The sequence below is a fragment of the Hyla sarda genome, chromosome 8, assembly GCF_029499605.1.
Source record: "Hyla sarda isolate aHylSar1 chromosome 8, aHylSar1.hap1, whole genome shotgun sequence".
NCBI classification, from domain to species: Eukaryota; Metazoa; Chordata; class Amphibia; order Anura; family Hylidae; genus Hyla; species Hyla sarda.
In genome coordinates, this window is record NC_079196.1 from 134,327,515 (window position 1) to 134,354,656 (window position 27,142).

General features: G+C 46.3%; 1 protein-coding gene across 2 annotated transcripts in view; it reads right to left on the minus strand.

The window, feature by feature from the left end:
* Positions 1 to 27,142, minus strand: part of SF3B1 (splicing factor 3b subunit 1) — a 290,537-nt gene that overhangs the window by 143,683 nt on the left and 119,712 nt on the right. For both annotated transcript variants that reach the window (XM_056536403.1, XM_056536402.1), the window contains exons 9-11: positions 20,017 to 20,138; positions 11,665 to 11,862; positions 243 to 344 (exon numbers count right to left, since the gene is read on the minus strand). In XM_056536403.1, coding sequence (XP_056392378.1) covers positions 243 to 344; positions 11,665 to 11,862; positions 20,017 to 20,138 — 422 coding nt within the window. The remainder of the gene's footprint in view (positions 1 to 242; positions 345 to 11,664; positions 11,863 to 20,016; positions 20,139 to 27,142) is intronic.

Here is a 27,142-nt window from a genome sequence, read left to right on the forward strand (position 1 = left end):
GAATAGGTCGACGATACGCGCGTTAGGGGACCGAGAGATTACTTCCAGTGGCGGCATAGCGGAGAAACGGGACCAGCCAGGTAATGGATCCCATTTAGAAACTTATATAACTTGTGTTATTACATTTGGGCCCTAATTTTCTAGCGCTGCAGTTGTCCTTTAAGAGACTTTAGCAAATTGTGGGCAATTGGAACCAGGTAGAGATTAGCATTATTAGAATTAACACTATGTAAAATACGTACTTTCCGCATTGGAGGTGTCCCATTCTTTATTTTGAGCAGTAACTTCATGATTTTTCTCTCTTTTTGCTCTTCAGGACTAAGTGTTGATTCATCTACATCGACCTATAATTGAAACAATAAAAAACATGAATCTTCAAAACAGCTCTTTTTCCAACAACTGCTTCATTTACATTCAATTTCAAATTTAAAGAGTACCTGTCACCAAATAACACTTACTATAGTGTTCCTTGTATAATTAGCAGACACTTTCCCATTCACTTGCTTTAAAAAATTATCAACAAATATGTTTCAAATGTAATAGAAAAAAAAACTGCCACTAGGTGGCTCTGTTCTGATCCCTGACGCAATACAGTGAGTTTGGTCTCCTCCCGGCCTGGCAAAAGACCATACTCAAGAAGTGCTTCTTTATGCACTGACCTTGATTGTTAGCTGCAAAGAGCCTCACTGAAAGCTGCACAGAGCCTCACTGAAGGCTACACAGAGCCGGAGGTCTTCTATTTATCACAGCACTGCAAAGATGTGAGGGCGGAAGTTGGTCCCCCAGCATGCTTCAGTAATGTCATGCCTGCTGGGAAATGCCCACTTTGTAGGGAACCTAGGCTGAGTTAGCTGAGAAAAGTTAATTTGGTGGAAGGCACTCTTAAAATGACAAAAAAAAAAATCTGAACTCCTTCAACTGACTGATTTCAAGTGAAACTATAAAGTACTTTTACTATACATTAACTTATATGGTATGTTTTCAGTTAGATGCAAAAATGTGATGTAAAGTAAATTCACAGCTCTTGCTGTACAGAAATTAGGGGCCCCTCAGCTAATCACCGGCCAGAGAGCCAACACACAGAATGTACAGGTTGTTTCATTTATTGGATAATACATTTAACATGTTGAAGATTAAGGGCATACAGAAACACTTGCGTCCCGGTAGTTAAGGACGCCCTTGGTATTTCCGATCACCTCTGCTCATCGGGTGGTGATCGGAATGGGAGGACTGCTGATATCTATTAGCAGCCATCCCCGCACATCATCTAGGTGGGTCAATTCTGACCATCGAATCATGGTTTTTCCGGGTCAATCGGGTCTCTGGTGACCCAATGGCCCGGAAAATAAGGGGGATCTATGCTGCTAATGGCGGCGATCCTCTGGTGAGTGGTTGCCTCTGGAGGACAACCGTTTGGAAATCACTGAGCAGTGGTCTCTAAACTGTTGCCCTCCAGATCTTGCCAAACTACAACTTCCAGCATGCACAGACAGCAAACTGATGTCAGTGCATGCTGGGAGTTGTAGCTTTGCAACAACTGGAGGCACACTGGTTGGGAAACACTATGGTTGGAAAACACTGAGGTTCTGTTACATAACAATGTTTCCCAACCAGTGTGCCTCCAGATGTTGCAAAACTACAACTCCCAGCATGTACTGACAGTCAAAGGGCATGCTAGAAGTTGTAGTTATGTAACAGTTGGAGGCACACAACTACAACTCCCAGAAAGCCCAGACAGCCTGTTCATTCATGCTAGGAGTTGTAATTTGGCAAGATCTGGATGGCCACAGTTTAGAGACAAATGCACCGTGATCTCTATAAACTGTGGCCCTCCAGATCTTGCCAAACTACAACTCCCAGCATGCACTGACAGCAAATGGCTGTGTGCATGCTGGGAGTTGTAGTTGTGAGCCTCCAACTGTTGCATAACTACAACTCCTAGCATGCCCTTCAGCTGTCAGTACATGCTGGGAGTTGTATTTTGCAACAGCTGGAGACACACTGGTGGGGAAACCCAGGGTAAGTCTCTTACGGCACTGTTTCCCTAACAGGAGCCTCCGGCTGTTGTACAACAACTCCCAGCATTGCCAGCCAGCAATTGACTGTCCAGGCATGCTGGAAGTTTTGCAACAGCTGAAGGCACCCTGCTTGGGAAACACTGTCGTAGGGTATTTTTGGTGGAGGAGACATCCGTGTACGCCCCTTTACGAACCTCTAATGCCTTAATGCGTTTGGTGCTCTCTCACTCCTGAGCCCTTTCAAGGCAACAGTTTAGTGCTACCAATGGTGTATTTCCATACTCGGGAGAAATTGTGTTACAAATTTGAGGGCTACACCAGAATGTTAGAGTAAAAAAAATATTTATTTTTTTTACACTAACATGCTGGGGTTGCCCCATAATTTTTATTTTCACAAGAGGTAAAAGGAGGAAAAATAAAATAAAATTTGTGACGCAAATGTAAATACTGCATATGTGGACATTAAGTGCTTTGCGGGCACACTACAGGGCACCATGTACATTTGAGGCCTAAATTGGTGATTTGCACTTTAATGGCTGAAAGCTACAAAAACAAAAAACACATGTGACCCCATTTTGGAAACTACATCCCTCAAGAAATGTTATAAAGGGTGTACCTGAAATCTGAAAGATTTTTAGAACAGTGGTCCGAGATGAAGGAGATTTTTTGTACTCACTGTAAAATGAATAAGCCCAGGGATGTGGAAATTATATCGCCCGTCCGGGACAAGTAGTTTTGGGCGCCGGGCAAGTGAATTGTTTATAGATTTAGCCCTGTATCGGGCTAGCAGGGACAGACCGACGTCCCCCTTATTTTTCTTTACTGCCGGTGTGAGGCGCAGAAGCCGATGGAAGTCTACACCTCACACCGGCGCTCAGAGTGTATGGAGGGGGCGGCGGGGGCCCCCAGCTGACCACAGAGCCCGAGGTCGCACGTTCCCATTACATAATTGAGCCCCGCCCCCTTATCGAATCCTCCCGGAGGATGGAGGACGCAGCTACATAACACAAGAAGACAGGGGGAGAGAAAGGATGTCCACAGCTCGGCACACAGCTCCCCCCCTCCCCCGCACACAGCTCTATCCCTCCCCTGTCTCCACAGGACCTAATCCACCACGGGGAGGCTGCATGTTTTCACAGGGAAAACACAGAGCGGGGGGAGGGGAGAGAGGAGAGGACGTCTGGTGTGAGGGGAGATTTTCAGACCCTTGTAACCTCACACACAGCTCTGATGTCCACTCATGGCTGCTCAGGTGAGGAGGCAGAGAATGCAGGAAGGGTGGTTGTATATGTGTGATGTGTGTGTAATGTACAATGTCTGTGTGTGATGTGTGTAATGTATAATGTGTGTGATGTGTATGTAATGTATAATGTGTGTATGATGTCTGTGTGTGATGTGTATGTAATGTATAATGTGTATGATGTCTGTGTGTGTGATGTGTATGTAACGTATGATGTGTGTATGATGTCTGTGTGTGATGTGTATGTAATGTATGATTGATGTGTGTGTAATATATGATGTGGGGGGCAGTGGCGGGTGTATGTATGATGTGTGCATATGTATGGTGTATATGTATGGTGTGAGTGTATATGTGTATGATGTATCTGTGATGTGTGTATGTAATGTATGATGTGGGGGGGGGGGGGGGCACTGCCGCCGCCAGTTGTGCTATCTAATTTTATTTATTTTTAGTGGCTTCTGGCCACCCGCAGTAAATTGCACCCCCCAGAATCCCCCCCTTCATACTCACCCACCAACCAAGAGCCCCACGGATGCACACAAACACACCCGACCCAAAACTACAACTCCCAGCATGTTGCACCGTAACCTAAACTGTAGAACTATAAAGTGCAACATGCTGGGAGTTGTAGTTTTGGTTCAGGTCAGCTGCAGAGCCATAGGCTGCATCAGGGCATGCTGGGTGTTGTAGTTACTAACTGCAATTCCCAGTATTCCCTGACACAGCCTATGTCTCTGCAGCTGACACGAACCAAAACTACAACTCCCAGCATGTTCCACAATAACCTTAACTGTACTACTATACAGTGCAACACCCACACAACCATAGGCTGTATCAGGGCATGCTGAGAGTTTTAGTTATCTAGTAACTAAATGCAACTTCCAGCATTTTCTGACACAAAATGCACCACAAACTGGAGAAGCAGAACACCCCCCCAGTAACACATAAGTCCCTATGAAGACTGAAAAATAGTGATTAAAATATTTTAAAAAGTGCGTATGTGAATAAGCCCCTTTCCTAATAAAAGTTTCCAATTTTCTTTAAATAAAAATAATGTAAAAAAATAAACATAAGTGGTATCGCTGCATGTGGAAATGTCCAGACTATTAAAATATAATGTTAATTAAACCGAACGGTGAACGGTGTAAATGTAAAGAATAGTCCCGAATTTCTCATTTTTGGTCACTTCATATTAGAAATTATTTTATGGTGATAAAAAAGTTACATCTAGACTTATCTGTGGTTGCCTCGGGCGTAAAAGGATCTACAGCTCTCTCTCCGCTAATAGCCTGGCATGCTGTGATCACCGCGGGCGCTATTAACTTAGACAGCGGTGATCTAATGGTTTGACAGCAGTGTCTAAAGGATCTTATATCCATCCCTGGTGGTCTAGTGGGGGGGGGGGGGGGGGGGATCAGACTATTTTGTTCGAAATTATTTTGTCTACCAGGACAAGTAGATTTTCTTGAGGGACAAGTAGATTGTGTTCCGCTTTAGTCCCTTGGACAAGTAGTTTTTTTTTAAATTTCCACACCCCTGTAAGCCCATAGACCAAACCCACAAGGCCTGCGGACGAGACTCCAGGCCAGAGATATCCGAGGCCCAGAACCATCCTCTGCAAATACCCAAGACACCCGGGCCAAATAGAGAGACAAGAAAAGGTCGACTAGGAAGCCAGATGGGCCAGAATCATCCCTGAAGCAGATAGGAAACAAACTCCAAGGAACACAGCAGGGAGAGCAGTGTACGCCTGAGCAGAAGGCGAGCACAGGAGGTGGAGACCAGAAAACACCAGGAATAAAAGACTGGCTCTGGGTAGGTCTGGTGCATGAGAACAAAGACCCGAACAGATGCAGACGCAAAACCCCTGTCTCAGGGGCCCACCGTGAGCACCCGGAAGGAGACCGTAACTTCACAGGTGTAATCCGGGTGGCCAGAACGCCCTCAAGGGAGGACACAAACCCCAAAAGGAGGAAGAAGAGCAATGCCCTGAAAACCGGAGAGCACTACATGGAAACTGGGGGTGCCTGAGTCACCTGAAAGACCAACGTGGAAAATAAATGGGCAAGAAAGGAGCAGAATGCCCCAGAACACCGGAGCAGCCGACAGGGGAAGTGGCGATTCCCGAGTCCCCAGGAAGACTTCTACCTGAAGAGTAAGGAAAACCAACATCCGCGAAACGCTCCGGGTGACAAACTTCCATGAAGAGACATTAAGAAGTGCAGTACACAATGACCGCCCCCCAAAATGGGATCACGGAGAAGTCCGGGCCGGATCACTACACATGCTCAAGACCTCAATCATCTCGTAGGCTCAAAGAACCGGGAAAGCTGCCTAGAAAGAAGGCACGCCACATCATCTTAGGATAGTGTCCAAGACAAGGAGACAAACCGATCATGAACCCTTGTGGTCTGAGCGGACCAGAGCACCCCAAACAAACATCCCGTCAGAAACTGGAACAGATGGAGAAACAAAGGAGAACCCAGCTGGGACTCTCAGGTTCTGGGCAAAGGAAGGATATGATAGAAAACTGTGTGCATCGCAACAGACACTGTCAAAAGGGAAGGAAGAACACACCCTTTCAGGGAGAGTACACCGGAGGAGGAGAGCAATGGTAAGGCCCAAACAACAGACTGTGGCTAGACCGGCTGTCGCCGAGCCATACATGAATATATGAACTCAAACAGAGGAGAGTGCAAAGGCTGCGTGAGCAGCAGTAGATACAGAAACAGAAAGCGAGCCAGGCTGCCATAGTGGGCAGCAAGCACACAAGCCTAGACAGCAAAAGGCTGTGGATTGCTCTCAGCAAAAAACAAAGACCCAGCCAGGTACCTCACATATACAGTGGAAGAGAGAGATGGTTCCATCTTGGCAGCAGAAAGTGGTCAGCAAAATAATCCCCATAGTGGAAGGCAAAACAAGGGTGGTCAAGAAGAAACTCAGGCAATGACCATGCCAAACTCTCTGATCCCCGTACTCCCTGTTGAAGGGGAATTGTCAAAGTGTGTCAGGCCTGTAGGAGCAGATAAATGCCACCCCACAGCCACGGTAAAGTACTGGGTGGACGTAGCTCCGAGGGACCCTGCGACAACCCATCGAGGTATGAAGGGCCAACTAGTGTCCCTAGAGGGATCGGAATCCTGCACACTGGAGCTGGGCAAAATGCGTGTCTACGAATGCAAGTAAGCAACACACACACACAACCAACCGCATCGAGAGCAATTCCAGGTGACTATTAATGCTACAGAGCAGGTGCCTGAGCTATGCTGCGCAGGAGGCCAGGAAAGATACCTGGAGGCATAAGGGGGGCTGAATTGACTGCCGCCCCATCAGGCCCCATGCCAGAAAAGAGGTCCATGCAGATCACTGTCTGGCTTACTGGTATGGGTTCACAGTAGACAACGAGTCATTCCTTCGGACACCTTGCACAGCAGTGAGGTACCGAACTCCGGCCGCAGATACATCAGATGGGTGATGAGTAACATAGTAACATAGTTCATGAGGTTAAAAAAAGACCAGAGTCCATCAAGTTCAACCTATATCCCTAATGAGACCCTACTGAGTTGATCCAGAGGGAGGCAAAAAACCCTCATACTAGAGGTAAAAATTCCTTCCCGACTCCAAATATGACAGTCAGAATAAATCCCTGGATAAATGTTCTGTCCCCATATATATATTATACATAACCAGCGATGTTATTACTCTTCAAGAATGCATCCGGACCAGTTTTGAACTTACAGAGTTCACCATGACCACCTCCTCCTGAAGAGAATTCCACTGCCCTCACCTCTCCGGGAGAGAAGTCTCACTGCTCTTACCGTAAAGAACCCCCATCTGTGCTGGTGTAGAAACCTTTCCTCTAAACGTAGAGGATGCCCCCTTGTTATAGATACAGTCCTGGGAATAAATAGATCATGGGAGAGATCTCTGTACTGTCCCCTGATATATTTATACATAGTTATTAGGTCTCCCCTAAGCCTTTTTTCTAAACTAAATAACCCTAATTCTGATTATCTTTCTGGGTACTGTAGTCCTCCCATTCCCCGTATTACTCTGGTTGCCCGTCTTTGAACCCTCTCCAGCTCCACTACATCTTTCTTGAACACTGGTGCCCAGTACTGTACCCAGTATTCCATGTGTGGTCTTACTAGTGATTTGTACAGTGGTAGAATTATTTCCTTGTCGTGGGCATCTATGCCCCTATTGATGCACCCCATGATTTTATTAGCCTTGGCAGCAGCTACCTGAAACTGCAGCTAAATTTACTGTTAACTAAGACTCCCAAGTCCTTTTCCATGTCAGTCGTCCCAAGAGTTCTCCCATTTTTATAAATAACCCCAGCCCGGATATTTCCTCCCCATGTGCATTACCTTACATTTATCAGTGCTGAACCTCATTTGCCACTTCCCAGCTCAAACCTCCAACACATCCAGATCCATTTGTAACAGTGCACTGTCCTCTATAGTGTTTACCACTTTACAGAGTTTAGTATCACCTGCAAAAATTGTTACTTTACTATTCAACCCCTCTACAAAGCCATTAATAAATAACAGCAGTCAGCAGAGGAAACCATGCAGAACACTGTCTGGCTGACTTGTATGATTCCATAGTATATAACAGGTCACTCCTTCGGACACCTCGCACCAACAGTGGGGTACCGGAGTGCCAGCCGCGGACGTAGCAGCTTTGAGACGAGTTATAGGCGAGACTACAGTCTGGCCTATTGATATCAGGTCCAATCCATACCCACGCAGGGATACTCCCATGGAGACCTTGCGTTGAATGAGGGGATCCGGAGCACTAGCCGCGGATGCAGTAGCCTGTGGAGGAAGGGATCATATAGTATGGCATGCCAAGAACACACCCAGGATTGGCTGCCGGTAGACCTGACAGAGGAGGAACCTCAAAAGAGACCTGAGCGTCTGCCAGGAACGCAAAGGAGCTTACACACGGCATGGCACTCAGTCGTAGGGGAGAACAGGAATTGAATATATCCCCGGTAGTTTCCAAGGGATTATGAAATCCCTGCCAACAACCTGCCATATGCTCTATGACAGTGAGCAACAATGCAGAAATAGGGATGCCAGAGACATACCTTAATTGGCTTAATGTAAGTAGTTTATAGCAAGTCACCTTATAGGGTGACTGAAGCAAATAAAGCAGCCCTGAATACAGACCCTAGGAAATGGAACCTACAGATATTAAACTGTTAAAACTAATGCCAACTAAGCCTGCAATAGCGTGTGATTTCCACATGGGTGAGCAGCAATAGAAAACAGAGTGCAATACAAATGTAGGCTGCAAGAGGGTGCCAAATTCCACCCAATGGTCAAAGTGACCAGTGAAAATGTATTTTTATTTATTTTTTTACACAGGCAGGAAGAAGCGAGGGGAGCAAGGTACTCCGCACTGAGACACTCACACCATGGAGACAGTAAAGACACAATAGGGACACTGAAGGAAAAACCACATGTCGGCAGCCCCAGGAGCGGCGACGGCATGGAGCAGTGAGCTTACAAGCGCCGGCTAAGCTGCCGCACAGCTCCGAGGCCTACAGAGTGCCGTTGACCCCCGCATGGTGGAGGGGCGGATATTAACTCCCCTGGAGGAGCACAGGGTTACGGCTGCGGTTAGCGCCCGCTGGCCGGTCGTAAGGAGAGGCCGTGGTGCTTGGTAAGCTGGGGTGGAGGCTCTGGCCTCTCTGCTTGCGCAGCCATGCACCGCTATAACCCACGGATCGTGCGCTGGCACAGGGGAGAAGAACAGCGGAGCCATGTGCCACCATAACCCCCTCACCCAGCGCGCTGCCAAATATCGTTGGCCAAATGGAAGAACCCCACACATAACAGAAAGCTGTGCAGAGGTGAGCAGAGAAGAACATTCAGTTTTGGGCACCTGTCCATAAAAGGGACACTGCGGAGTTGGAAAGGGTGCAGAGACGCGCAACTAAACTAATATGGGGCATGGAACATCTTAGCTATGAGGAGCGATTAAAGGAGTTACAATTGTTTAGTCTTGAGAAGAGACGTTTAAGGGGGGATATGATAAACGTATATAAGTATATTAATGGCCCATATTAAAAATATGGAGAAAAACTGTTCCAGGTTAAACCCCCCCAAAGGACGAGGGGGCACTCCCTCCGTCTGGAGAAGAAAAAGTTGAGTCTCAAGGGGCGACACGCCTTCTTTACCGTGAGGACTGTGAATTTATGGAACGGTCTACCTCAGGAACTGGTCACAGCAGGAACAATTAACAGCTTTAAAACAGGATTAGATACATTCCTGGAACAAAATAAGATTAATGCTTATGAAGAAATATAAAATCCCATCCCTTCCCCAATATCGCGCCACACCCCTACCCCTTAATTCCCTGGTTGAACTTGATGGACATATGTCTTTTTTCGACCGTACCAACTATGTAGCTATGGTTCTCCTGGAACCAATTAATATCATATGTTGAGGGACCACTGTAGTTGCACCTGCGATGCACAGCAGGGTGGCGGCTATTAATCTCTGAACCTTTTACACAGTTTGAGTACCTAAAACCTGTACATGTCTAATATATAAGCCACATAACTGTGGACTGGATAATAAACACTGGGGTGTACTGAACATCAGTGCATATTAGGGTGGTCCATAACACCCATAGTTGCAAGCTGGTGATCAACAGTCAGGTTGCTTTGGCACCCCTTGCTTTATAATTCAGCCGTGAATTAGACTAGTCGCCTATGTAAATCAGATTCAGCCACTCCAGATATCATTAAGTAGGTGTAATAGCACACCACTGACTTGACAGATACACCTCGGGTGTTTGAATCTGTGTTTGCCTTATAGAGTAATATGGAATCAAGTACACTGACGTCAATGGGGGATGTGTTTTCTCACCTTCTATATTATTTTGTAAGTTATGTTTTATTACTAACACGTGTGATAGGGAGGCTTTTTCTAACCCACTCCGGGTTACATTGTTGTTGTTGTGAACCATGACTAATACCGGACTTCACCGATCACAGTGATGCCCAGCATTTTCCCCCTTAGACACCACGATGAAACTGGATTGCGGCATCTAAAATAGTAAAAATAAAAACACACAACCGTCCCGGCAGCTCAGTGGAGCTGATCGGGACCACCGCTGTAAAACTACAGTGTCCTGATCAGCTTAGAGGTCTGCTGGAGGGCCCTTACCTGCCTCCTCGCAGTCTGATCATTGCTAGGTAGCTCCAGGCAGCCTCAGTAGCCTGGAGCAATCTGGCACAGATAACAATGATCAATGTTATGCTATGGCATAGCATTGGACAGTGTATGCAATCCAAGGATTGCATGTAATAGCCCCAAAGTAAAAAAAAATAAAAAAAATAAAAACGTTAAATCTGAATTAACCCCTTCCCCAATAAAAGTTTGAATCAACCCTTTTCCTATAAAAAAAAAATCAATAATCTAATATGTAAACAAAAATACACTAACGTGTGGTATTGCTGTGTGTGTAAATGTCCGAACTATAAAAATATGTTAATTAAACCGCACGGTCAATAACGTTAAGGTAACGAAAATACCAAGTCCAAGATTGCCCATTTTTGGTCACTTTGTATAAAAATCAAACCTATATAAGGCTGGGTTCCCATCACGTTTTCTCCCATACGGGAGTGCATACGGCAGGGGGAAGCTGAAACGTCGCGCTCCTTTATGCCTTCGTATGCGCTCCCATATGTAATTCATTTCAGTGAGCAGGCCGGAGTGAAACGTTTTGTCTGGTCCTCTCATTTTTGTGCCGTATGCGCTTTTACAACCGGACCTAAAACAGTGGTTGACCACAGTTTTAGGTCCGGTGAAAAAGAGCATACAGCGCAAAATTGAGCCGACCGAACGTTTACTCCGGCCGGCTCATTGAAATGAATTACATACGGGAGCGCATACGAAGGCATACCGGAGCGTATGTTTTTAGCTTCCCCCCTTCCGTATGCACTCCCGTATGGGAGAAAACGTGATGTGAACCCAGCCTAAGTTGGGTATCAATTTAATTGTTTATTGTGCTCTCTGCTGAAACCTCTGTCCATGTCAGGAACTGTCCAGAGCAGGAGAGGTTTGCTATGGGGATTTGTTCCTAAAATAAACAGGTGTCAGCGGAGAGCACTGTGGTAAGGCAGAAAAAACTCAAAGAGAAAATAAACTTCCGTTGTAGTATACAGCAGCTGATAAATACTGGAAGGATTAAGATTTTTAAATAGAATTTACAAATCTGTTTAACTTTCTGGTATCAGTTGATAAAATAAAATAAGATTTCCAGTGGAATACCCCTTTATGGGGTTAAGCTGTATGTCATATGGCATGAGTTAGGGGACAAGATTTAGGTCACTGATAGTTTGCTGCACTTAGATAGCTAGAGGGATCATGGGAAACAATTACTTACCAGAAGCTTGTCAAAGTACTGAATATCATCAGGCTTAAGGAATGGAAGGTTGCCAGAAGGTTGATCACTGACACTTTTCATGGTTCTGTCTTCAGTAGGCATATGAAATCCAGTCAATCCACCCAAAGGAGTGGGTGTTGCAGTCAATTTACGGGCTGGCGTACGTATGGGAACATAACCAGCAGGAGGTGGGAGAACCTGAAGAGAAATATAGTATGTGAAGAGAATAAAAATACTTAAGTAATTTTTTGGACTTTTTTGTAGCTGTAATTTTACATTAAAAATTAAATATTGCGCAGGACTATGAATTAGATTGTACAGAACACCCAGCACCAAAGAATAACATGGCACTCGTTATCATGAAGGATACAGATAACCAGGAGACCAAGCTGAACGCTTTGTCTAATGCATAGTTATGTGCAGCCAGGAGCATAGACCACATTGCACAGATACAGAAGCATATTTGAAAGTGAATGTCATTTAATAACAATGATTAGGGCTGCAACTAAAGAGTATTTCTAAAATCGATTAGCTAGCCGTATATTGGTACGATTAATCGGATAAAAACCCAAAATGGGATTAGGGGGACCAGGAAAGGGTTAATGGGAAGGCGGGAGGAAGTGGGGACTGCATTGTGAAGAGTTAACAGGGGGGAAAAAAAGAGGGAACAGCGCCTGAAGGGTTTACAGAGGGCAAGAATAAAGGGACAGAAAATGAAGAGTTAACAGGAAGAGAGGAGACAGCACCTGAAAGGTTAACCTAGAAGCCTTGCTGAAGGACAGGAGGAGCCGTTAGACCTTCGTGATGGCTGTCCTCCTGCACTAGGAAGATATGTCAGCTTCTGGCTGGACAGGGGGGCTTCCACGATGTCAGGACCAGAGGCTTCTTGACACCGGTGTCAGCGTTGACTTCCGGACAGAACTCCAGGTTGCGGTCTCCGTGCTACAGGTAGGCTGCAAATGTCGCAGGCCACCAACATCTTCAGAGAGTAAGGGGAGATTGAGAGAGACATGTAGGGGGTAGACTGAGGGGCTAAAGGTAGGGAAAATAGCAGGAATACTTTGTTACTAGGCCATGCCCCTAACCACCGATTAATCAATGATTGAGATAGTCAACAATTTCCATTATCGATTTAAATTGAGAATATCGATTATTCATTGCAGCCCTAAAAAATTACTAACATTTTATTTATCAAAACAGTTTTTCAAAAAATTACAGGTACACTTTAACAAATAGAAAGTTTTCAATGGGTTTCACACAAGTTTTTGTAGCAGTTTCTCATGCAGTTTTTTTAGCCAAAGCCAGTCTTTGATTAACCCCTTAAGGACGCAGGGCTTTTCAGTTTTTGCATTTTCGTTTTTTCCTCCTTACCTTTTAAAAATCATAACCCTTTCAATTTTCCACCTAAAAATCCATATTGTGGCTTATTTTTTGCGTCACCAATTATACTTTGCAGTGACATCAATCATTTTACCCAAAAATCCACGGCAAAAAGGAAAAAATCATTGTGCGACAAAATTGGGGGCTTCAGTTTCTACGCAGTGCATAGTTCAGTAAAATTGACACATTATTCTGTAGGTCCATACGGTTAAAATGGTACCCTACTTATACAGGTTTATTTTTGTAGTACTTCTGGGAAAAAATCATAACTACATGCAGGAAAATTTATATGTTTAAAAATGTCCTCTTCTGACCCCTATAAAACTTTTTTATTTTTCCACGTACATGAGGGCTCATTTTTTGCGCCGTGATCTGAAGATTTTATCAGTACCATTGTTGTTTTGATCTGACTTTTTGATCACTTTTTAATGGTATAAAAAGTGACTAAAGGAGGAGATTTTTTAACACTTACCGTAAAATTTTCGAAGGATCCATTGGGGGACACAGACGGTGGGGTGTATGCTGCTGTCTCTAGGAGGTATGACACTATGGCAACAAAGAAGTCTGCTCCTCCCAGCAGGATATACCCGCCTCTAGGCCCTGAGGTAATCAGTTTTAGTACCATAGCAATAGGAGAGGACTGACAGGTCAAGGAAAAAACACGAGCTGTCCGAGAACCAGAAGAAAAGATATAATTGAACACACCCTCGGACAGAGAACCAAAGAGAAACCCAAAAGGGCGGGAGCTGTGTGTCCCCAATGGATCCTTCGAGAATGATTTTACGGTAAGTGTTAAAAAAAATCTCCTTTTCTCTATCGGCTCCATTGGGGGACACAGATAGTCAGGCAGACGGCTGTTCCACTGCCGCCTGCAACAGTTTACAGCTCAGACTAGCATCAGCCGATGCGAAGGTATGAACCCGGTAGAACCTCGAGAAAGTGTGCAAAGATGACCAAGTAGCCGCCTTGCAAATCTGCGAGGCCAAGGCTTTGTTCTGCAGAGCCCAGGATGCCCCAACATAAACGGGTAGAATGAGCCACAACCATTAAGAGAGGAATCTTCCCCCTACAGCAATAGGCTTCCGAAAAGGCAGACCGGATCCACCGAAAAACGGTGGCCTTGGAAGCAGGTTGTCCCTTACGATGACCTTCCGTAAGGACGAAAAAGGAATTGCACTAAGGAAACAAAGAAGAGATAGAGAGGTAAGACCTAACAGCCCGAACCCCATTCAGTTTGTGGAGTAAATGCTCCTTAGAATGAGAAGGAGCGGGTCAAAATGACGGAAGAACAATGTCCTCATTGAGATGAAAGGCCGAAACAACCTTCGGCAAAAAGGAAGGATCTGGCCGGAAGACAACCTTGTCCTGGTGAAGCACCAGAAATGGAGAACTGCAGGAGAGAGCTGCCAATTCAGACACTCTCCGAATGGAGGTGATAACAAGAAAACGCCACTTTCCAAGAAAGGAGTCGCAGGGACACCTCCCCAAGGGGTTCAAAAGGTTCACCTTGGAGTACCTCCAAAACCAGATTCAAGTCCCAAGGGGGAGAAGGTGACCGATAAGGAGGGGCAGCATGCACCACTCCTTGAAGGAGGGTCCAGACATGAGAATTAGAAGCCAGAGGATGCTGGAAAAGAATAGAAAGGGCCAAAACCTGACCCTTAAGGGAACAGAGACAACCCCAGTTCCAATCCCGACTGCAAGAAGGAGACGGGAAACCGAAGAGGTAACAGGACACAAGACCTGAGCTTCACACCAACTAAAATAAGACCGCCAGGTACGGTGGTAAATTTTTTGCCGAGGAGGACTTAAGAGCCCTGAGCATGGTGCGAATGACTTGGGAAGAGAAACCACGGCTCTCAAAACCACGGTCTCGACCGCCACGCCGTCAAAGCAGAGACGGTAATAGGGGTGGCACAGGAGACCTGAGATAAGAGGTCTGGACGATAGGGAAGGCGTTAAATCGTACAGGAGCCTGACCACGACGACGTACCACGCCAGCTGGGCCACTAGAATGGCGGAAACGTCCCACTGAGAGTTTCCTCAGGACCCCGAAAAGAGAAGAAAGGGAGGAAATAGACAAGGTAGGGCAAAGCCGACCACCAAATAGACAAGGTAGGGCAAGGCTCGACCAAGAGAGGAACGCTTCAGTTGTAGAGGTCCACGCCTGGAGCACCCCAGGGGTTGCAGATCACAGCAAACACCCCTGGAGGTAGGGACCAGTGGCCTTGGACGACTGAGGACCGGCCGAGAAGATCACATCCCAAGGAAGGCCAGACTGAAGATAACAGATGGCCGGAAACCTGAGTTCCGCACAGGAGTTAAATTCCCAAGAAGCAAGCAAAGAGGTCCCTGAAAGCACCTCCCCAGCCCGACAGACTGGCAGGGATGGACAGGAAGGAGCACCCCCAAAAAAAATAGGGGTAAAACGAAGCCACCGAAGGGACCGACAAGACTGACGAGAGAGAACAATCTTGCGGCCAAGAGACAATGGAGACCTGTCACACCGGAAGAAAATCATCAGTTGAAGAGGCCGGTGACAAAACTGGGCTAATGGCACGACCTCCACGACCGCCGCCAATCGACCCAGGACATCCATGCAAAAGATGGAAACTGGAGCAGGGAGCCGAAGTCATCAGACTCTTGAAAAGAGTCGGCGGAGTCTAAAGTGGGCAGAGGCCGCATCGAACTGGAGCCCCAGGAGAGCGGTTGGGCTTGTCCCAAATGACCATCCAACCATAGTGAGACAAGGTCTGGGGGTTGAGACTAAGACTCTCCAGGATCCTGGCTGGAGCTCAGATCAGGAGGTAGTCCAAATAAGGAATCACGGAAAAAACTGTTGTCCGTTAAAAGGCTATCACAGGCACCAGGACTTTGGTAAAGGTCTGCGGAGAAGTGGCCAGACCGAAACGGATAGCCACAATAGAAAATGACCGTCCGGAACTGCAGAGTGGAGGTACCGCTGATGACCGGGAAACAATGAGATGTCCACTGAGGAACGAAAACTCCCCTTGAACCATGGACGCCAGCACCGTACGGAGAGACTCCATTCGGGATGGAAACGCAAGATGCTGGCTGAAATACTCGAGAAGCAAGACTGGGCGAACAGAATAGTCTTTCTTTCCAACAGAGAGGTTGGAATAAACCTTGAAAACGTTCCCCTGAAACTGCATGTCCAGGCATCCAGGAGGGTAAGAGGCAACCAACCACCAGAGAGAGGTCGGCGGGTGGGGGCGACCCTTCAGGCCGAGAAAGGCCTACGGGTGCCTGATGGGGCCACCAAACGGCCGGAACGGACAGCCGACCTCCGGGAGGAATGGGATCGGAAAGAGGAGCCCTCTTCCCATGAAGGCGCCTGGCTGGACCCTTTGTTGGTACCAAAGGTCCGCAGAACCGGAAGGAGGACTTACGACGGAAAGCGGTTCTGTGAGTCTTACCAGAGGTAATAAGGAACTCTTTTTCCGCCCGCCGCCTCACTTCTTGAAGGTGGCGTCCGCATTCCAGGCTTTAAGCCACATGAAGGGACGGTGACTACCAGGTAGCGTGTGGTAAAGGCAGCACAGCGGCTGCACATGGAAGCAGAAACACAGAAAAATCTCTGGCTGTGGAGCATCGGAGAGCTAGATTAAATAAATCCTCCGGAGGGATCTTGAAGACTACCCTGGCGGAGTTGGAAGACCATACTAAAAGGGCCTTTGACACCCAGGCAGAAGCAAAAGCATGAAGAACCTGCTGCCTCAAGGGCAGAGATTGCCAAAATATCCACCTTCATGTCCGCTGGATTCTTGAAGGCAGCCGCATCAGCCAATGGCCGGGTAGGCACCTTAGAGAGGCGGGAGACCGGCGGACCCACAGTTGGAGAGGAGGTCCACCAAACAATGAGGTCCTTGGCGAAGGAATACCACACTTGAACTTTCTTAGTTTCCTGAAACTTCTTGTCAGGGTGACTTCAGGCAGATACCCGCAGGGCGTAAAATTCAGCACGAGAGCTGAAAGTCTTGAGTGCCGGTCGGGCACAAAGAAAGGAGACTTCTGGAGCCACGTACGAAGTTCCTGGTCCTTTAGATGGACGGTGTCTCATATGGCCGCAACCACTGAGTACACCACATCTAGCACATCCGTGCGGTCCTCTGAGTCGGAAGGCCGAATCAGAAACCTCATCCACAAGTTCTCCATGTGAATGGGAAAGAGGTGAGGCAGCCCTGGAAGAAGTCTGACACGATGAAAGGAGACTTCTGGATCACGTCCGAAGTTCCTGGGTCCTTTAGCTGAAGGTGTCTCTTATGGCCGCAACCAATGAGTACACCATATTAGGCAAATTCGTGCGGTCCTCTGAGTCGAAGGCCGAATCAGAAACTTCTTCCACAAGTTCTCCAGGTGAATGGTAACGTGTGAGGCGGCCCTGGAAGAGAGAGACGGACCTGGTACGCGGGTCTGGAGAGCCAGAGCGGCAACCCTGGAAGCATTCTCTAGAGGAGCGACGCTTGCTACAGGTCGGAGTAACGGGGCGATGCCTACAAGGGGAGCGCCCGTGCTTGCCAGAAGATTCGGGGGGTGAGTCAGATAACACACCCCTATGATGCTGCGAGAGCGTCAGAATAGGGGGAGAGCGGGGACCCTCCGAAAGGCCGGTGTAGGGAGGGCCTCTCCAAGGCAGTCACCACATAACGGGAGACCTGAGCCAAGTCTGATATAGACTGGGAGAGGGAGGGAACCCAGGCTGGAGGGATGGCCAAACCCAACGGGTCTGGAAGAACAACCGGCGTTGAGTAGCAAGGGGGTCTGGGGGAGCAGCGGAGCAGGCAGAACAAGTGGTTCAGCAGAACAAGACCGTTCAGAGTTACAGTATTAACAGATTAAAGGAGTGGCTAACACTCCAGTTAACTGTTTAGAGGGAGGCCGTTCTGGGCCTCTCTCACCCAAGACTGTGTTCCATTTCACTGTGTTGCTGATACAGTCTGCTTATCTTACTGTTTCACATGCGTTGAGATCCCCATAGACCACAATGGACCAATTTTAAAAATTAAGCCACAAGACTAACACTCTGTCCCACCCTGGGACTCGAACCCGTGGTGTTCTCCAGGCTGTCAGAGAGGAGAAAAGCCTGCCAATAGCAAGGGAGGGGCGTGTTAGGAGCAGGGGGCACCGCTGATTGGCCCCTGCCACCATAATCACGCGCACAGCGCTGATTGGTGGAGAGTTCGCTCCCAGAGAAGCTTCGGCAAAGTATTAACAAGAAGTCCCGTAATGGCGCCCGCTCCTTGTCCCAAGCGCACATGCAAATGCATGTGCGCTCGCGGGGAATTGAGCAGACTAAATGCCGCCGGCAGCAGCCGCTACTGAAAGTGAAAGTAAGCCGGCGCTCAGAGCGCCCGCATAGAAGAACACTGCGGCTGTCAGCCGCTTAATGTAAAAAACAGACACAGTCGTACACACGTACACACAGACACACACACACACACATATTATATTATATTATATTATATTAATATATATATATATATATATATATATATATATATATATATATATATATATATATGAATAAAGTGTAGAAAGTAGTGCCCCATCCAAACTGCCACTGCTCACCCCAGTAATAAAGGACCCCCTCTGTCCAGGCCAGCCCCATTAGACCCATTAGAAAGGTGGGCCAAAAACTGAGTGTCTCCAGATGTTGCAAATCTGCACCTAAGGAGAAAGGGAAATATACTCACCTCAGTCAGAAGAACTTACCTCATGAAGTCTTCCTATGAAGTCTTCAGCCAGCTTTTATCACCTGCATCATGCCAGGCTACCATGTGCGAGCGAGGCGAGCAGAGAGATAGGGTGACCCCCCCATGAGGTACAAACCCAGGCGCTGACCGTTGGCAAGAGGGGGTGGGGGTGAACAGCGCATATACGCAATATCTGTGCCCCCTTACTCGCAATGGGGAAACCGTGAGCCGCAGTTCCTGAGTCCCCACCTGAAAGCAGGAAAGAAAATGGAATAAAAAAAATTCTAACACATCCCTAAATCTAGGAAAATAAAAAAAACATAAGACCTGGTCTGGAGAGAACTCCAGACCATGTCCACCTCCTTCAGACACTAAGCTTAAACTGATTACCTCAGGGCCTGGAGGCGGGTATATCCTGCTGGGAGGAGCAGACTTCTTTGTTGCGTTAGAGTCATACCTCCTAGAGACAGCAGCATACACCCCACGGTCTGTGTCCCCCAATGGAGCCGATAAAAAAAAATTCCTAAGTCCAAAAAAGCGTATTTCTCTAAGTGTACGCCATTGACCGTGTGGTTTAATTAAAGATATATTTTTATAGTTCGGACATTCACGCACGCGGCGATACCACGCGTTTATTTTTATTTACACTGTTTTTATTTTTTTTTATGGGAAAAGGGGGGTGATTCAAACGTATTAGGGAAGTGGTTAAATTATCTTTATTAACACTTTTTTTTTGCAATGTTATAGCTCCCATAGGGACCTATAACACTGCACACACTGATCTTTTACACAGATCACTGGCGTGTATTAACACACCTGTGATCAGTGTTATCGGCGCTTGACTGCTCCTGCCTGGATCTCAGGCACGGAGCAGTCATTCGCCGATCAGACACCGAAGAGGCAGGTAAGGTCCCTCCCGATGTCCTGTAAGCTGTTCGGGATGCCGCAATTTCACCGCGGCAGTCCCGAACAGCCCGACTGAGCAACCGGGATACTTTTGCTTCAGACGCGGTGGTCAGCTTAGATCGCATCTGAAGGGTTAATACAGGGTATCACCGCGGGTCCCGGCCGTTGATGGCCGCCGGGACAAACCCCATATGACGCATATCGCGGCAGCCGGCGGAGGACGTAAATATCGTCCTTCGTCGTTAAGGAGTTAAGCAGGTTATTTACTCTTGAATATACTTCTGGTTCTGGCTCAAACACTGCCGCAAAAACTTAGCGTAAACACCCTAAACAAAATAATTTTAAACCATACCTTATAACCCTCTGGAAACATCGCATCCAACTCTTCATCAGAGAGAGGGCGGTTTCGCTCATCAATTTCACGTTCCCATCTCCAAGCCTGAAGCTGTTCGGGAGTCATGCTCATGATATGTCCTAAGACAATAGTAATGAAGAAAGGAATGTTAAAAAAAGAAAAAAAAAAAAACTAATTTGACATTTATCTCCTAACAATAAAAGCTGTAACATGTTACAATGGCTAGGCTCTAATGCAGTGTTTCCCAAACAGTGTGCCTCCAGCTGTTGCAAAAGTAGTACCCCCAGCATGCAGGTCAGCCTTTGGGCATTCAGCTTTAATAAATATCAAAAGAACCACATTCCCTGCCATTTAAATCCATGAATGCCACATTCACAGGGATGTGGAAATCCCATCGCTCGACGCCCAGGACATGCAGTTCCGGGTCACGGGCAGGTGAATTTCTCAGACATGTAGCCCTGCTTCGGACAAGCAGGGCCAGACAGACAACCCAGTGGCGCTCAAGTCATAAGCCCGCTCCATACCCAGCAGCCCATGCTGATTTAAGTAGCTGGGGGCCGCCGCTAATAGCCAGCATGCAGCGATCCACTGTAGAGGTAGCCAAAGCGCTTACCTCTACTTCTTTAAAGACCATGGCTCTGTCATTCGCAGAGCCTGGCTGGACCAAGCTTTATCTAAGGAGCTCAGAGCACACAGATCAATGGAGTTCAATAGAACTGCATTGATCTGTATGAGGAATCTAATGATTCGTCCTAAAAGTCCCCTAAATAAAGTTACTGGGGTCAGAAAATGGAAATTATAAAAAAAAAAGTTTCGATTTTTTTCAATTAAAACATGACAGAAATTACACACATTTGGTATTGTTGTAACCAGGCCGACCTAAAGTATCCAAATAACATGTCAGTTTGACCACAAGGTAAAAGGCATAAAAAAAGAAAATCCGCAAATTAGCAAAATGATCTTTTATTTATTTCAATTTCACAGATTATTTTTTTCTTCAGAGCATGTGTTATGGAAAAATAAAAAGGTGTCCTTACAAAGTGCAATTGGTCCAGCAAAAAACAAGCCCTTATATGGAAATATAAGAGGTACGGATATTATAAAGAGAGGAGGAAAAAAAATTAACATTGGCCCAGACAAGTAGATTGGTTCCAGTTTTAGTCACTAGGACAAGTAGTTTGTTTTCTCAAATTTCCATACCCTGCATTCAACACTGAGGAGAGACTTACACTCCCCCTTTAATTTTAGCAGTTTTAATCTGTACCATTTTTGTTTAACTTTTTGCTTTTTAAAATTTATTTTTTTGATACATGATGTGCTTAAAAATCTATATTTTGGACTTTGATTTTTTTTTTTACATTTACGCCGTTCAATATATAGAATCAATAACTTAATAGTTGCATAGATCGGACATTTACGCACCCAGCAAAACCAAGTATTTTAAATTTTTCTTTTGTCACTTATTTTCTTATGAGGGAAAAAAAAGGTGATTTTTTTTTAAGGAGGGAAAGGGGATTATTCACTTTATAGTCCCCAAAAGGGGGCTAAATATAGCAATCTTTAGATTGCAGATACTGATCAGTGCTATGCATAGACCTAGCAGTGCTATAGGCAATCTACTTCTCTGGTCTGCTCAATGGTACCTGTACACCCGAGTCCTTTAGGGGTTAAATTTATCACCACTTAAAGCGACAAGGCAGATTTAAAAAAATAAAATAAAAAAAACAGGGCTTGGTCATTTAAGTAAAAAGGTGTTTAACCCCTTAAGGACTCAGCCCATTTTGGCCTTAAGGACTCAGACAATTTAATTTTTACGTTTTCATTTTTTCCTCCTCGCCTTCTAAAAATCATAACTCTTATATTTTCATCCACAGACTAGTATGAGGGCTTGTTTTTTGCGCGACCAGTTGTCCTTTGTAATGACATAACTCATTATATCATAAAATGTATGGCGCAACCAAAAAACACTATTTTTGTGGGGAAATGAAAAAGAAAAACGCAATTTTGCTAATTTTGGAAGGTTTCGTTTTCACGCCGTACAATTTATTGTAAAAATGACATGTGTTCTTTATTCTGAGGGTCAATACGATTAAAATGATACCCATTATTACATACTTTTATATTATTGTTGTGCTTAAAAAAAAAATCACAAACTTTTTAACCAAATTAGTACGTTTATAATCCCTTTATTTTGATGACCTCTAACTTTATTTTTCCGTATAAGCGGTGGTATGGGGGCTCATTTTTTGCGCCATGATCTGTACTTTTTTTTGATACCACATTTGCATATATAAAAAAATTATACATTTTTTATATTTTTTTTAATAAAATGTATTAAAAAAGTAGCAATTTTGGACTTTTTTTTTCCCGTTCACCGTATGGGATCATTAACATTTTATTTTAATAGTTCGGACATTTACGCACGCGGCGATACTAAATATGTCTATAAAATTTATTTTTGACGCTTTTTGGGGGTAAAATAGGAAAAAACAGACGTTTTACTTTTTTATTGGGGGAGGGGATTTTTCACTTTTTTTTACTTTTACATTTTTTTAATTTTTTTTTTTTTTTACATTTGAATAGTCCCCATAGGGGACTATTCATAGCAATACCATGATTGCTAATACTGATCTGTTCTATTTATAGGACATAGAACAGATCAGTGTTATCGGTCATCTTCTGCTCTGGTCTGCTCGATCTCAGACCAGAGCAGGAGACGTCGGGAGCCGGACGGAGGAAGGAGAGGGGACCTCCGTGCGGCGTTCTGAATGATCGGATCCCCGCAGCAGCGCTGCGGGCGATCCGATCATTCATTCAAATCGCGCACTGCCGCAGATGCCGGGATCTGTATTGATCCCGGCACCTGAGGGGTTGATGGCGGACGCCCGCGAGATCGCGGGCGTCGGCCATTGCCGGCGGGTCCCTGGCTGCGATCAGCAGCGCATGACACGGGCATCACTCCGATGCCCACGGTTATGCACAGGACGTAAATGTACGTCCTGGTGCGTTAAGTACCACTGCACCAGGACGTACATTTACGTCCTGCGTCCTTAAGGGGTTAATCACATAACTATTACAAGTGAATCATGAAAAGCAGGGGCTTGCGCACGGAAGCAGAGGGGGTGGGGTGGTTGCAGGGTGAATGGATTCAGGGGCAGGGGTGGATGGGTGGCTGTGGGGTGAGCGGAATCAGTGGCAAGGGCGTGTGAATGGAATCCAAGGATGGGAGTAAATGGAAGCAGGGCATTGGGGGGGGGGGGGGGTAAATGGAAGCAGCAAGGATGGGGGGGGGATGGGGTAAATGGAAGCAGCAAGGATGTGGGGGGATGGGGTAAACGGAAGAAGCAAGGATGTGGGGGGGTGGGGTAAACGGAAGAAGCAAGGATGTGGGGGGGTGGGGTAAACGGAAGAAGCAAGGATGTGGGGGGGTGGGGTAAACGGAAGAAGCAAGGATGTGGGGGGGTGGGGTAAACGGAAGAAGCAAGGATGTGGGGGGGTGGGGTAAATGGAAGAAGCAAGGATGTGGGGGGGTGGGGTAAATGGAAGAAGCAAGGATGTGGGGGGGTGGGGTAAATGGAAGAAGCAAGGATGTGGGGGGGTGGGGTAAATGGAAGAAGCAAGGATGTGGGGGGGGTAAATGGAAGAGGCAAGGATGTGGGGGGGGGGTAAATGGAAGAAGCAAGGATGTGGGGGGGGGTAAATGGAAGAAGCAAGGATGTGGGGGGGGTAAATGGAAGAAGCAAGGATGTGGGGGGGTGAATGGAAGAAGCATGGATGGGTGGGGTGAATGGAAGAAGCAGGGATGTGGGGGGGGGTGAATGAAAGCAGTGAGTGTTTGAATGGAAGCAGTGGCAAGGGTGGATGGCTGGGGGGTCAAATGGAAGCAGAGGAAGGGGAGGTAAATGGAAGCAGTGGCGGGGGGGGGGGGGAGGGTGAACGAAGGTAATGACGCTGGGAGGCAGCAAACATGGGTGGTTGGTTGGAGGCAATAGGGGTGGGGGAAAGAGGTTGGGGGTTGGGGGAATCGTGCGAGGCTGCCGGGGGCATCGTGCGAGGATGCCGGGGGGATTGTGTGCATGTGTGTGGTTGCTGGGGTCACTGTGTGCATGTGCATGGTTGTTTATAGCACTGTGTGCATGTGTGAGAGGCTGCTGGGAGGCACTGTGTGTGCGAGACTGGAGGTTTTTATGGGGGGAAAAAAAGAGGATGCTGGAAAAGTACAGAGCCCAATATGTTATTTGGGTTTTTTGCAGGTTTTGAGGTAAAGAAATTTTGTGGCTGGAAGAAACCCTCAAACCCTCATGATTGTCTGGGCCAGATCGAGAAGAAAAGTTAAAGATGTCCGGTGCAGACTTTTTCAATTCCATACTGCCCGGGCGGCAAAAAAACCACGAAGAGTTTCACTTACCTTCCTACTTTCCCCCAGAGCTCCGCAACAGCTGATCGGTCAGCTGGGCTGTCTACTTCCTACTTCCCTTAGCCTGGTACGTCACACGGCGCATCAGCCTATCACCGGCTGAGGCGGGAGATCGCTGCGGCCGGTGATAGGCTGAAGGGCCGTGAGACGTACCGGGCTAAGGGAAGCAGGAAGTAGACAGCCCAGTCGGAGCTCCAGAGCTGTTGCAGAGCTCCGAGGGAACGTAGGAAGGTAAGTGAAAGTTTGTTTTGTCTTTTATTGCAGCCCAGGCAGGATGGAATAGAAAGTCTGCAACGGACATCTCCTTCAATGACTGCGATCAGAAAATACAACCCCTGAGAGTCCTGCATATAGCAGCACTGTAATCTACGTAACCAACAGATATAAAGGATATATATGTATTGCTTCTTTTTAGCCATTTTTTTGTTGCGCGTCAATTATTCGGTAGGTGTGCCTTGTGAAAAAAAAAATTTGGCAAGGGGTGCCCTGAGCAAAAAAAAAAAAAAAAAAGGAAAAACATAACCAACTCTCCATTTTACTGAGAAAACCTGAAAAAGGGGTGTGGCCACCAGGAAAGTGACATGGCTGCCCAAAATGGGGCGTTTCCAACATTTAAAAACTAAATCCCAACATATTTTCTAAGGTTACCACAGAAAATGTGGTGGATTTCAGCTTTGGAAAACCCCACAGCTCAGTAAAAGTCGGCCCACTTCACCCGAAGGTCTTGATGGCATCCAAAGGATGGAGTGGGAACCCCCCCTTTCATATGACCCAACTGAATCTTAGACAGAACCCTGTAGATATGATATGCTTTGCCATTCTTTCAGGTATAAAACGGCACTGGTCCTCACCAACTAGATCTGAAATCACCCTCTGTAATCTAATAGCTAGGGCTTTAGCGAGTATCTTGATATCAGTTTTTATGCCCCCATATCCTCTCTTTATTTGGTTTTAAAATCAAAACTAACTGCTTCAACGTACTGACCCTGGAAGCTGGCCTCCTTTCATCCGAGTAAAATACTCTTAGCAAAGCCGGAATGAGAACTTGACTAAATTTTCTATATATTTTTAAATGGTAGTCCGTCACCTCCCAGTGACATATTACTTCTTATAGACAGCAGAGCAAGGTTTAATTCTCTAACAGAAAAAGGGGCTTCCAGAGTTTCTCTTTGCGAATTAGTAATTTTTGTTAAGTCATTACCATCCAAATACTTTGGTCTTCCCAGCTTTTATTAACCCCTTAAAGGAGTAGTCCAGTGGTGATTCAGTGGTGAGCAACTTATCCCCTATCCTAAGGATAAGGGATAAGTTGCAGATCGCGGGGGGTCCGACCGCTGGGGCCCCCTGCGATCTCCTGTACGGAGCCCCGACAGCCCGCGGGAAGGGGGCGTGTCGACCTCCGCACGAGGCGGCGGCCGACACGCCCCCTCAATACAACTCTATGGCAGAGCCGAAGCGCTGCCTTCGGCAATCTCCGGCTCTGCCATAGAGATGTATTGAGGGGGCGTCGGCCGCCGCCTCGTGCGGGGGTCGACACCCGCTATCTCGGCGGAGAGCCGGGGCCCCTTACAGAGAGATCGCAGGGGGCCCCAGCGGTCGGACCCCCCTGCAATCTCAAACTTATCCCCTATCCTTAGGATAGGGGATAAGTTTTTCACCACTGGACTACCCCTTTAAGGACTCAGCGTTTCAGTTTTTGCATTTCAATTTCTCCTCATCACCTTCTAAAAATCATTACGCTTTAAATTTTGCACCTAAAAATCCATATGATGGCTTATTTTTGCGCCACCAATTCTACTTTGCAGTGACATGTCCTTTTACCAAAAAATCCACGGCGAAACAGAAAAAAAAAAATATCATTGTGCGACAAAATTGAAGAAAAAATTTCATTTTGTAACTTTTGGGGGCTTCTGTTTCTACCCAGTGCATTTTTCGGTAAAAATAACACCTTCTCTTTATTCTGTAGGTCCATACGGTTAAAATGATACCCTTCTTATATAGGTTGGATATTGTCGTACTTTGGAAAAAAATAACTACATGCAGGAAAATTTATATGTTAAAAATTCTCATTTTCTAACCCCTATAACTTTATTTTTCCGCGTACGGGCCGGTATGAGGACTCATTTTTTGCGCCTTGTTCTGAAGTTTTTATCGCTACCATTTTTGTATTGATTGGACTTTTTGATCGCTTTTTATTCATTTTTTCATGATATAAAAAGTGACCAAAAATACACTATTTTGTATTTTGGAATTTTTTTGCGCGCACGCCATTGACCGTGCGATTTCATTAATGATATATTTTTATAGTTCGGACATTTTCACACGCGGCGATACCACATGTTTATTTACACAGGTTTTTTTTTATGGGAAAAGGGGGGGTGATTCAAACTTATTAGGGAAGGGGTTAAATGACCTTTGTTAACTTATTTTTTTTTCACTTTTTTTGCAGTGCTATAGCTCCCATAGGGAGCACTGCACACACTGATCTCTTATGCTGATCCCTGCAAAGCCATATCTTTACACGGATCAGTCAGATAGGGGCTCGACTGCTCAAGCCTGTAGCTCAAGCTTGGAGCAATCAATCGACGATCGGATGCCGCGGAGACAGGTAAGGAGACCTCCGCCTGCGTCCCAGCTGATCGGAGCATCGAGATTTTATCGCGATGTCCCGATTAGCGATGTCCCGACTGAGCTTCCGGGAAGCAG